The 12,907-nt window shown below is 50.4% G+C and overlaps 1 protein-coding gene across 1 annotated transcript in view; it reads right to left on the bottom strand.

The window, feature by feature from the left end:
- ZNF831 (zinc finger protein 831) overlaps positions 1-12,338 on the bottom strand; it is a gene marked incomplete at both ends in the record, with an annotated part of 71,728 nt that extends 59,390 nt beyond the window's left edge. Inside the window, 2 exons of the mRNA XM_079720105.1 lie at positions 7,368-7,507; positions 8,736-12,338. Of these exons, the coding sequence (XP_079576231.1) occupies positions 7,368-7,507; positions 8,736-12,338 (3,743 nt within the window). The remainder of the gene's footprint in view (positions 1-7,367; positions 7,508-8,735) is intronic.
- Between the last annotated feature and the right edge of the window lie 569 nt (positions 12,339-12,907).

Here is a 12,907-nt window from a genome sequence, read left to right as displayed (position 1 = left end):
TATGAACAGACCAATCACAAGCACTGAAATTGAAACTGTGATTAAAAATCTTCCAACAAACAAAAGCCCAGGACCAGATGGCTTCACAGGCGAATTGTATCAAACATTTAGAAAAGAGCTAACACCTATCCTTCTCAAACTCTTCCAAAATATAGCAGAGGGAGGAACACTCCCAAACTCATTCTACGAGGCCACCATCACCTTGATACCAAAGCCAGACAAGGATGTCACAAAGAAAGAAAACTATAGGCCAATATCACTGATGAACATAGATGCAAAAATCCTCAACAAAATACTAGCAAACAGAATCCAACAGCACATTAAAAGGATCATACACCATGATCAAGTGGGGTTTATTCCAGGAATGCAAGGATTCTTCAATATATGCAAATCAATCAACGTGATACACCATATTAACAAATCGAAGGAGGGCTTCCCTGGTGGCGCAGTGGTTGAGAAACTGCCTGCCAATGCAGGGGACACGGGTTCGAGCCCTGGTCTGGGAAGATCCCACATGCCGCGGAGCAACTAACCCCGTGAGCCACAATTACTGAGCCTGCGCATCTGGAGCCTGTGCTCCGCAACAAGAGAGGCCGCAATAGTGAGAGGCCCGCGCACCGTGATGAGGAGTGGCCCCCACTTGCCACAACTAGGGAAAGCCCTCGCACAGAAACGAAGACCCAACACAGCACAAATAATTAATTAATTAATTAATAATAATAAAATAAATAAATATTTAAAAAAAAAAAACAAACAAATCGAAGGAGAAAAACCATATGATAATCTCAATAGATGCAGAGAAAGCTTTTGACAAAATTCAACACCCATTTATGATAAAAACCCTGTAGAAAGTAGGCATGGAGGGAACTTTCCTCAACATAATAAAGGCCATATATGACAAACCCACAGCCAACATCGTCCTCAATGGTGAAAAACTGAAACCATTTCCACTAAGATCAGGAACAAGACAAGGTTGCCCACTGTCACCACTCTTATTCAAAATAGTTTTGGAAGTTTTAGCCACAGCAATCAGAGAAGAAAAGGAAATAAAAGGAATCCAAATCGGAAAAGAAGAAGTAAAGCTGTCACTGTTTGCAGTTTATAAAGTTTAAAAATTTTAAATTTACATAAAATTTAAATTTTATGTCAAATATTCTTATCAAAAAACAAAAAAGAGGAAGGGAAGAAACTTCTAGAGATGATGGATAGGTGTAGGAAAGTGTAGGACACTGAATGTGGTGATGGCTTCATGGTGTACATGTACCTTCAAACTTGTCAAGATACATATATTAAATATATACAGCTTTTATGTTTGTCAATCATACCTCAATTTAAAAAAAGAAGAGTAAAGAGCAAGAGACTATAAAAATGACCAGGCAGATTTGAAAAATAATTAAATGGAACTTTAAAAATAATTAAATATAATATTGTCAGGAATTAAATTTAAAACTCGACAGACATGTAAAACAGGGGACCAATTAAGAGGCCATTGCATTAGTCCAGGGACTTCTTCTGACTGAGATGATGTAGCAGTGACTACATGTGCCCTCCCAAATAAAAAAATGGACAAATGTCTAAAACAATGATTCTCAGAACATTAGACACCAAGCAATGAAAGCAGTGGTCCCTGAGAGAAGAGGAACAGATGAGGTGAGTCTCATGATTGCCTTGGCTTCCTGGTGGGGAAACCTTCCAGGTCCAGCAACATTCGTTGAAAAGACTATACTTTTGCCATTGAATTTCCTTTGAACCTTAGTCAAAAATCAATTGACCATGTATGTGTGGTCTATTTCTGTATTCTTTATTCTGTTTCATTGATCTATTTGTCGATTTTGATGTGAATACCACACTGCCTTGAATATTTAAGTTTTAGAGTAACCCTTCAAGTCAGGCAGTGTCATCAAGACAGCGTGGCATGTGCATCAAAATAGACAAATAGATGAACAAATCATGCTGGAACAATTAGGTATCCACCTGCAAAACTAAGAACTTTTATTTATACATCACACCATATACAAAAATTTGATCCTAGGTCTGAATATTAAACCTGAAACAATAAAGCTACAGAAGAAAACTTAAGAGAAAAATCTTTGTGGCTATGACTTAGGCCAAGATTTTTTAGTTATGACAACAAAAGCACAATCCAAAGAAAGAATGATAATTGGAATTCATCAAAATTTAAAATGTCTGCCCTTTAAAAGACACTGTTAAGAGAATTAAAAACAAAAAACAACAAAAAACAAGGCACAGACTGGAAGGAAATATTTACCACTTGCATATCGGAAAAAGGACTTATAGCCAGAATATATAAATAACTCTCAAAATTCAATAAGAAGAAAACTAACAACCCATTTTTAGTGGGAAAAGATGCAAACAGATAGTTCACCAAAAAAGATACATAAATGACAAATAAGCACATGAAAGGATAGTCAGTATCATCATTTATTAGGGAAATGTAAATTCAAACTAATACAATACCATTAGACATCTATTAGAATGACAAAAATTAAAAAGAATGGCCATACTAAGTGTTGGCAAGGAGGTGGAGAAGCGGAAGCTGTCACACACTGCTCGTGGAAATGTAAAATGATACAACCACTTTGGAAAACAGCTTGGCAGCATCTTAAAAAATTAATTATGCTTCTACCATATATGATCCAGACATTCCACTCTTCAGTATTTACTCAAGAGAATTTAAAGCTTATACCCATACAAAGACTTGTATATGAATATTTATAGTAATTTTTATTTATAACAGCTCAAAACTGAAACAAGCCAAATGTCTACCAACAAGTGGTTGTATAAACAAATTGTGCCATATCCACACAATGGCTTACTACTTAGGAATGAAAAGGAACAAATTACTGATACACACAACATGGATGAGCCTCAAAATAATCATATGGAGTGAAGAAAAAGCCCAGCCAAAAAAAAAGGTGGGGGAGGGAATGTATATATTGTCTGCTTCCATTTTTATAAAATTCTAGAAAAAGTGAAATACTCTACAGTGACAGCACAGCAGCGGTTACCTGGGGGTGGGAGGGTGGCAGAGTGGGCAGGAGGAAAGAATTACAAGGAGATACATGGAAACTTTGGGGATTGTGAATACGTTTGCTATCTTGATAGTGTTGTTGGTTTCACCAGTGTGAACATGTCAAAACTTATTATATTGCACACTTTAAATATGATTAATAATATTAAAATTCAATATATGTCAATAGTGCTTTGAAAAAAACACTCAGTGGATTAAGAAAATTAGTAACATTTTAAAGATACATCCAAACAAAATATCTAGATTATAGCAGGGAGAGACAAAGTTGTTGAAAATAGAGGTTAAGAGACATGAAAGACAGATCTAAGATGCATATTTCAATGTTCCAAAGAGGAGGGAGACTGGGATGGAGGCAACATCTGAAGAACAATGGCTGAGAATTTTCCAGGTAGACATCAATCCAGAAATTATAGAAGCCCAATGGATTCCTAATGGAATAAATTAAAGTGACGTGTACCTGGATACATCAAAGTAAAAGTATGGAACACCAAAGAAGATCTTGAAAGTAGCCAGAGATAAGAGACCTTCAAAAGACAGATGAGTAGACTTCTAGCTGACTTCTCACCACAAGATAGAAGCCAAGTGATGATGCAATAACAACTTTGATGGACTGAGAGGAAATAACTGTCAACCCAAAACTGTGTACCCAGAAAAAATAGTTTTCAACAACAAGGATGAAATACATGCACTTTCAGGCTAATAAAAACTGAGATTTTTCTTCTCTAAAGGAAATTCCAAAGAATATACTTCAGACAGAAGAAAACAATCCCAGAAGGAAGGTCCGACATGCCAAAAGGAATGAAGAGGCAAGATATTTGCAATTATGCGGGTAAATATAAATGAATGGGCTTAAAAAGTCAGATAATAGACCTGGAAAAATATCTGCAGGGTTTCCCTGGTGGCACAGTGGTTGAGAGTCCGCCTGCCGATGCAGGGGACACGGGTTCGTGCCCCGGTCCGGGAAGATCCCACATGCTGCGGAGCGGCTGGGCCCGTGAGCCATGGCCGCTGAGCCTGCGCGTCCGGAGCCTGTGCTCTGCAACGGGAGAGGCCACAGCAGTGAGAGGCCCGCGTACCGAAAAAAAAAAAAAAAAAAAAAAAATCTGCAGTATATATAACAGGCAAAGAATTTATGCAAATCTAGGATATATACACAATCCTACAAGTTCTGGGTGGGCAAAACATTAAAAATCTGCTCCTAACAAACATAAGTAAGAATATGGGAGCAGGGTAGACTCTCACTGTTAGCTGGAGGAAACCTACAGTGACACAAGCACTCCAGACAGTGATTTGGTAATAACTTGTAAAGTTGAAAATGTGATTATCTTATAACCCAGTAATTCCATTTTAGGTATATTTCTTAGAAAACTTCTCACGTTGTGTCTAAGGAGGCACGTATAAGCATGTTCATTGCAAAGTTAGCACACACACACAAAAAACTGGAAATGATTTAAATGTCCATAAATAGGGGAATGGAAAATACAGTGTGTTATTTCCATGGGATAGAATACTCTACAGCAATTAAGATGCATGAATTTTATCTGTCTGTACCAAACAAGGCTAGATTTTCAAAAACACAATATGGAGTTTAAAAATCAAACTGAAGGATGATAAATTCAGTGTGAGATGTATATATATATATATATATTTTTTCTTAACAGTGTGATATATATAGATATATATATATATTTTTAAAGACACCAAACAATATTATATATTAGTGGATACATTGATTTGTAAGGTATGAATCCATGGATGGAAACAAACACACATAGAAAACAAACATATGGTTACCAAAGGGGAAAGGCGGGTGGCGGGGGCAGGGATAAATTAGGAGCTTGGGATTAGTAGATACAAGCTACCATGTATAAAATAGATAAACAACAAGGACCTACTGTAGAGCACAGGGAACCATACTCAATATTTTGTAGTAATCTATAAGGGAAAAGAGTCTGAAAAAGAATGTGTGTGTGTATAATGAATCTCTGTGCTGTACACCTGAAACTAACACAATATTGTTAATCAACTATACTTCAATTAAAAAAAAAAACCTAGGGCTTCCCTGGTGGCGCAGTGGTTGAGAATCTGCCTGCCGATGCAGGGGACACGGGTTTGAGCCCTGGTCTGGGAAGATCCCACATGCCACGGAGCAACTAGGCCTCTGAGCCACAACTACTGAGCCTGCGCGTCTGGAGCCTGTGCTCCGCAACAAGAGAGGCCACGACAGTGAGAGGCCCGCGCACCACGATGAAGAGTGGCCCCCACTTGCCACAACTAGAGAAAGCCCTTGCACAGAAATGGAGACCCAACACAGCCAAAAAAAAAAAAAACTAAAAAGAAAAAAAAAAGGGAAAAAAAGACACTAGGGAGAAGTGGGGACTGAGGCAGGCTGCAGAGCACAGGCACTGTCCACAGGCATAGCTGCTGCTCAGCCCCAGCCAGCTGCTACCCTGCAAGAAGACAGGCCCAATATCTTCAGAGCTTCAGATATTTTAAGAGAAGCCGAAATCCAGGTTTATATGTGAAATCTCCTGATATTTATTATTTGGATACTAAGCGTCAAAACTTTCAACAATGTTGCAGCCCAAATAAGATTCTTACATGGGCTGTTTGGCCCCAGGGCTGCTGATGGGTTTGCAAGGCATCCTGGAGAGACATCTCCAGGCCTCTCGGAGGACCAGCCTGGGACCATCAGCCTTATTTGGGAATGTTTCCCCAACGGCCTCCACGTGTAGACACCTGGCACCTAGCAGGTGCACAATGAATGTCTGTCGAAACAGTCAAGTTCCAGGGTTGGGAAGGAGGGAACTGTAAATGAGGCACCCCACCTTTCTCCCCCTCCCCACATCTCCCGGGACTCTGACTGAGGCCTGGAGACTTCAGGTTTGCCAGCTGTCACTCAGATGTAGTTTAGTGCTTTGTGGGAGCAAAGCCACATGCCAATATCCCTGAGCTCCCGGGCTGTGGTTTGGGTGATGTAAAGCATTGCTCTCCAAGCTAGCTCACTGGACCAGCATCCTCAGCATCACCGGGGAGCATGTTAGAGATACAGAATCTCAGGCCCCAACCCAGACCCACTGAATTTGACCCAGCATCACAAGAAACCTCCAGAAAACCCTAGGTGACCCTCATGTCCATTACGGGCTGGGAGCACTGGGGCAAGCTGCTGTTTGGCACTTGGGCTCTGGAGTAAGGCTCGCTGGTTCAGATCCGGGTCCTTGGGGAAGTTGCCTGACTTCTCTGTGTGTCTCAGTTTCCTCGAGAGAAAAATGCTGTGCCTGGCACACAGCAAGCCCTCAGCGATGCCAGCTCTGGAAACGTGGTCCTGGCAGACAAGTGAAAGGGGGTCCAGGGGCCTCAGAAGAGGGTATGTCATCTCTGGCCAGTGAGAGCCTGAGCAGCTGTAGGCAAGCATTAGGAATTTGTGTGGCCGCTCGACAAATGCCTATGTCTGGACCAAACACTGACAATAGGAGAAGGCCAGGCATTCTAGGAAGGGGAGATTGAGGGTGCAGGAGAACCTTGGGGATCTGGGTTCAGAGTGTAAATAGAGTGTCAGATAGAGAATAGGCAAGGGCTGGGACCATATGACATCACACTGAGAGGGAGGGGGGCGACCATGGGAAAATGGGACCGAAAAGCTTTGCGGGGCGGGGGGCCGGGGTGTTGGAGGGAGGAGGGTACACAGTGGGCAACCTGAAGGGTTTTGAGCAAAGGAGCGAGACAATCAGAGTGACGCGATGAAAGAGGGGTTTTAAAATCCATCTGCCCACCCCCACCCCGCATTTGCAGTCAGGAGATTATGTACGTGCACAGATCACGGAGAAAAGCCTAGAAGGGCATACACCTAAACGTGATTGTCTCCGAGTGGTGAGATCACTAGGATGTTTTATTGTCTTCTCCTCACTCATCTGTATTTTCTAATTTTTCTGCAAAGGACATGCATCACTTGCATAATTAAAAAAGCAATAAAAGCTGTAAATAATTAACATGCTCTCTCTTCAGGACTTAAACTGGATGGATGTGTTTTCAACTCAGTTATTTCGAATATTTGCTGGATGCCTGGCCTTAAAAAAGGCACCACTGAAAAACACACAGCCGGTAGACTGATGGGGAAACACATTGAGTCCTTTAACCATGAAACTCTAGACCCCAGTTCCTAACCAGGACTCTGTCACTCTCTCTCTCCCTGGAACACAGAGATGCCTTTTGAATCCCTTGTGAAGTTTTCCTTGGGGGTTTATTGAAATCGCAGTTTGCAGTTCCTGACACTGTGGGCACACGGGGAAATGACAGAGGTGGCCACACACCCTACCTTCTCGAGCGGATGCTCAGTTGTTTCTGCTTGCTGCTCCCACGAGGCATCTTTGTCCTCCTATGAGGCCATCCTTTCTTCCGTTCTGGCTCAGACATCCAGTCCTGGGATGGCATCCCTGGGGCTGTTGGGTCGGAGAGCTGAAAATACCAGGCACGCTGGCGTCATATTGCTCACAGCCCTCATGGTGGGAACAACACAGAAGGGTTCTCTCTCTGCAGACAGGATGCCTGTCTGGGGAAATCGGGCATCGAAATGCTGCATTGCCAAATGGTCTGCGCATTGCTGGGCAGAACCTTCTGGAATCCTGCCTGGGCTGGATCCACAGAAGAAAAAGCCCAGACCTTTGGTGATGACTGGAGGTCTAGGGAACACCGCGGCCAGCTCCTTTCCCTCCTCCAGGAATGCCCACACCCAGTACCTGATGGCCTTGTGGAGGAAGGAGGCTAAGCTGGGCCTTGGATTCGCCCTCTCTCAGGCCCAGCACATTCTTTCTTAACCCCCCACTCTCGGGATGAAGGCAGTGTTACCATGAGAACAGCCTTCAAGCTCTGGGACACAGACCCTGTTGTTCCACACGATTAAGTTACAACTGAGGCTGCAGGATCCTCTTCAGTCCCCCTGGCCCAGGACATCCCAGAGCAGGACAACACCCTCAATTATACAATCCAGATGCATGGAGTCGCTCTCAGGATGGGACTACAGGGACTTCCCTGGCGGTCCAGCGGTTAAGACTCTGCGCTTCCAAGGCAGGGGGTGCAGGTTTGATTCCTGGTGGGGAAATAAGATCCCGCATGCCGCGAGGCACGGCCCTCCCCCCCCCCAAAAAAAGATGGGACTATACATTTATTTAATCACCAGTGAGAACTCTTTAGAGCACCCAGCTCCTTTCCCGTTTTGCCACTGCTCCCAGGAAACTCAGGGGTAAGTTGAATCTGACCATAGCAGCTATTCTCTCTGGAGTCCCTGGTATGATAACTATCTCCTTTTAAGAGGTTTTGTCTGGAGTCTATCTCTCAAAAAGGGTTTCTGATTTATAAGCTCCCCTGACCAGCGTTTCATTTTTACCGTTTGCCTCTGCTACCAGGAAGCTCAGCGTTAAGGTTTACGTCTAGTTATGGAAAATCTCACCCGGAGTCTTGGGTACAGTCATTCTGTCCTTTGAAACTACTTTTTTCATGATTTTCTTTCGTTTTATTTTACATGTTGCACCTTTTTTCTCTCCCTTGGGAGCAGGCTAAGAAGATGTTATAATGGACAGCAGATGCTACACAGGATGGCTTCATACTTTTCCTCCATCGCTACAAGTCCTGCCTGCCAAGCATCCTCCCTCAGCCCCCAGGGCCCTGGGACAAAGCTGGGTGTTACCTTCAATGTCTGCATCTGCCCTCCTCCTCCAGGGCTTTTCCTGGTCCATCCTCCAGACACTGCTTTGCTGGCCGGCTGGGCGTCAGGACCCTCACCCAGGTGGCTGCCAGCAGGGAAATGCAGCGCCAGGTGCATGGAAGCGTCCTTTTCCTTCTGCTCCAGCGGCAGAGGGAGGCTGCGGCTCAGGCAACACCATATGAGCCGGGGCTCAGCCCTCAGCGAGGGGAAAGGCCCCTGGGCCCTGCAGCTCCCGGGGGTCTCCACGGGCGCACACGAGGCCAGCTCAGGCCAGCCCGGGGGTGGGAGGGCCGAGAGGGAGGGGCCGGGCTGGCGGGAGCAACCGGCACTGAGCCCAGCTAGTGGCCCTGAAGGAGGGCCCCGCGGGGCACTCTCGGGAGGCCTTCCCAGCTCCCCAGTGCATTCCCAGGGATGGAGGACGCCCCCAGAGGGCCTGGCCCGCGCCCAAGTGTTGCTGCTGCAGACTTGTGGGGTGTCATGGGTCCCACTCCTCAAAGAGTCACACGTTGGCGTGGGCGGGAAGGAGGCTGCCCCCCTGGGGACCCCAGCTGCTGGGGTGCCAGTGTCCAAGCCTCCTTTCTCCTCTCCCTGCACCCCCTTTCTCCTGTCGCACGGCATGGACAAGCTGGGGTCCTCCCTGAAGCTGTCTGCTCCACCAGGGGCCTGGCCTGAGGTTGGGCTGGGAAGCAGGGGTGCCTCCAGCCCTGACTCCATAAAGGATGCCCGTTCCTCAGGTCCCCCTCTCCTGCAGAGAAGGCCCCGGCCTTGGTCCGGCTTCTGGGGGACGAGCGGCGAGTGACGGGTCTCTCCCTGGGGTAACTTGAGGAGGTATTGTGGGGGGAAGGCCACGTCCACTGGGGCAGCGAGGACACTGGGGGCCCGAGGCTGCGAGACCAGCTGGGAGGGACACCCGGGGGCTGCAGCTGTAGCACGCGGCCGAGGCTCCGTGTCCCGAGGCCCTGCCCGCCTCAGGGCCCCAGCCCTGACCCTTGCTATGCAGTTGCCACCTCCAGGCAGCCCCCCTGGCTTTTCCCCCGGGTCACTGTCCTGTTTCTGAGGGGGCGGGGAGGCAGCCTGCATGGGGCCCCCCGGGGTCTCTCCTCCTGCTCCCAGGGGCTCCTGGCAGCTTAGCGCCTCCACCTTCAGCTTCTTCCTCTCCGAGGGGAGCTTGTCCTCTGTGGGCTGGGGCTCCCCGGAGCTCCCGCCCGGCCGGCTCGGGACCACGTGGGCCTGCTGACAGGTCTCCTTGGCGTCCCCTCCGCCACCCCGGGTGCCACCTTCCAGCTTGGGGTCCGGCAGACCCCGCCTGGGAGCCTCTAGGTCACCTCCTTTGGGAGGACTGGGTGCCGGCAGCAGCTGACACCCCAGCTCCAGCCTCCCGTTTGGGGGAAGCAGAGTGCTCTTGCTGCCCAAGCAGAGGGGTCCCCTGCAGCTGAGGGCGGGGCGTGAGGCAGCCCTGTGCACACGGGGCTGGTCCCTGCCTCCGGCTCTGGCCACTGTCTCCCTCTGCTTGGGGGGCTCAGTCACCAAGAGGCCCTCCCGGGCCGGTGGGCTTGCGCAAGGCGCTGGCCTGGCCTCCACGGCAGTGTCCTCGGGGCCCGGGGGCCTCCTCCCGTCCTGGGAGGGGGCTGCACGTCCGCCACCCCCTGCATCCTGCTGGAGAGGACGGTCCAGCTCGACCCCACCGCCCGCTGGGACCTCCCTAGCCTTCTTGCCTCCGTGGTGGCCGGCTTTCGTCTTCTGGTAGATGCTCTTGAACGTGTCCTTCCCGTACACCTGCCACTTCTCCTGGGAGAACATCTTCAGCCTCCTCTGGCCGCGTGGCTTACCAGCCGCCTGGCCCTGGCTGGCCTGTCCCTCCCCCGCAGACGGTCTCTTTCCATCCGGGTCCTCCGCCGGGGCCGAGGCGTCTCCCGTCGGGGGACACGGCAGGTCCTCCACCGCAGCCTGTCTGACCAGGGCCCGGGGGTGACCGCCAGGGACATCGGCCAGTCGGGCGGGGGCAGGCCTGGGGCTCAGAGGCCTCTGCCTCCGGGACCAGGCGTCCCGGGGGTCCGGCGGCTCCGGCCACGTCCCCGTGCCCTCGACAAAGGGCAGCGAGTTGCTCCTGGTGACAGGCACACATTCGGTACCGGTGGAGAGCTGCGTGGGGACCGAGTGGAAGAAGAGGGGCCGCGCCCTGTCCGGGGGCGCGCAGGTGGAGCGCGCGGCGCGGAGGGCGGCAGGCGTCCTCCTGGGCTCCGGCGGCCGCAGGTCGAAGTGGAAGGAGTCCTTGTAGGTGTAGGGCATGGGCAGGTCGATGCTGCCCTGCTTGGACAGGACCGTCTTGCGGGGCCGCACGTGGGCCAGCTGGGGGTCGTCCACCACGGCCTGGTTGTGAGAGATGAGCCTGGCGATGCGCTCCTCCAGCCGCCTCTTTTCCAGCTCCAGGCCGGCCGCCCGCTCCGCGCGCCCGGGCCCCGGGCCTCCCTCACCCTCGGACTCGGCGCTGTGCTCGGACAGGCTGTGCAGGGGGCTGCCGGCGGCCGGCGGCTGCTCTGCGCTGTCTGAGCGGGACAGGTAGCCCGAGTCAGTGCTCTCGCACTTCCGCAGCCGACCCTCCGAGGGCTTGGCATCCCCGGGCTTCTCCACCTGCTGCTGCTGCTGCTGCTGCAGCACGGAGCCCGGCCTGCTGGCCGTCGGGGACCGCTGCTCGGGCAGCTTCCGCCTCGACTGCGAGCTGGCCAGCGGGAGCCCGGGGGCAGAGTCTGCAGGGGCCTCCCTGACATCGAACGTGGACCCTGGACAGGCAACAGCGTCCAACTTCAGGTCCAGGTTCTTGGCAACCGGGGACAGATGTGCCTTAGGCAGCAGGCAGTGCCCAGCGGCCTGGGCGCCCGGAGAAAGGGGTCTCTCTGATCGTGCCGCGTGGGTCCCAGAAGGCACTCCGGCCTTGTCCCCTTCCTCCGGGAGGCTGCTTCCCCCGCCGTCCGACTCCAAGGACAGCCTGGAGTTGTTGAGGTGTGTCTGGGTCCGTCTGTGCTTGTACAAGTTGCTCTGGGTCTTAAAGGCGATGCCGCAGGTGGCGCACGGGAAGGGCCTCTCACCCGTGTGGGAGCGGATGTGCTTCTCCAAAACGCTGGGCTTCAGGCAGTCCCGGCCACAGTGCGGGCACAGGTACTTGCCGGCGTTGCGCACCTTGCCAGGGCTGCCCAGCGTGGGCCCCAGGCCCGGTGATAGGACGGGCAGGGCACCCACGAAGCTCACGGCGAGCGCTGGGCCCGCTGGCTTCCCCACCTGGGTGGGGCCGGGCCCTTCAGGCTGCAGCAGGGGGCTGAGAATGAAGGGCACGCTGGCCCCGTCCACGCTGCCTGACACGAGGGGGGCACGCGGCTGGAGGCCCCCCGGAGGCACGGTGTGGTACAGGGGGATGGGCAAGGCCTTCAGGAAGAGGGTGGGGGCCAGGCCCTGCTCTGGGGGCAGGATGATGGGGCCCAGGGTCAGGTGAGGCGAGGCCTGCCCACCTGGGGCCCTTGCGGGGCCAGAAGCAGAGGCTGGCTGGTCCCTGGCAGGCGAGGCAGGGCAGGTGACTTCTGGCACCTCCATCCCACATCGTCTGGGTGGCCCAGGATGCCGGGCAACCTGTGAGCAACAACCAAACTTTACTATGGGTAACTCTCTTCTCTCATTATGCAGTAAACTCTTCCCTACCCCCCATCAGGCATTTCGTCACCTCCACTGAAGCCACAACAATCCCCCAAGAAAAATACCCTTATCCCCATATAAGGAAAGGGGAAACTGAGGCTCAGAGAGTGGAAGTGACTTGTCATGCAGCTGATATGTGGCAAAGCAAGGTTCAGACCCAGGTCTGTCTCAATCCTATCTCATTTAATACGCCCAAAGGGAATTCTCTTTTTTTTTCACATCTTTATGGGAGTATAATTGCTTTACAATGTTGTGTTAGTTTCTGCTGTACAACAAAGTGAATCAGCTCTATGTTTACATATATCATCATATCCTCTCCCTCTTGAGCCTCCCTTCCACCCTCCCTAGGCCACCCCTCTAGGTCATCACAAAACACTGAGCTGATCTCCCTGTGTTATGCAGCAGCTTCCCACTATCTATCTATTATTATTATTATTATTATTTTTGCTCTGTAGCTCCTTTTTTTTTTT

This window comes from Hyperoodon ampullatus (assembly GCF_949752795.1).
Source record: "Hyperoodon ampullatus genome assembly, chromosome: 14".
Lineage (NCBI taxonomy): Eukaryota > Metazoa > Chordata > Mammalia > Artiodactyla > Ziphiidae > Hyperoodon > Hyperoodon ampullatus.
This window is presented reverse-complemented; position numbering and strand designations above follow the sequence as displayed.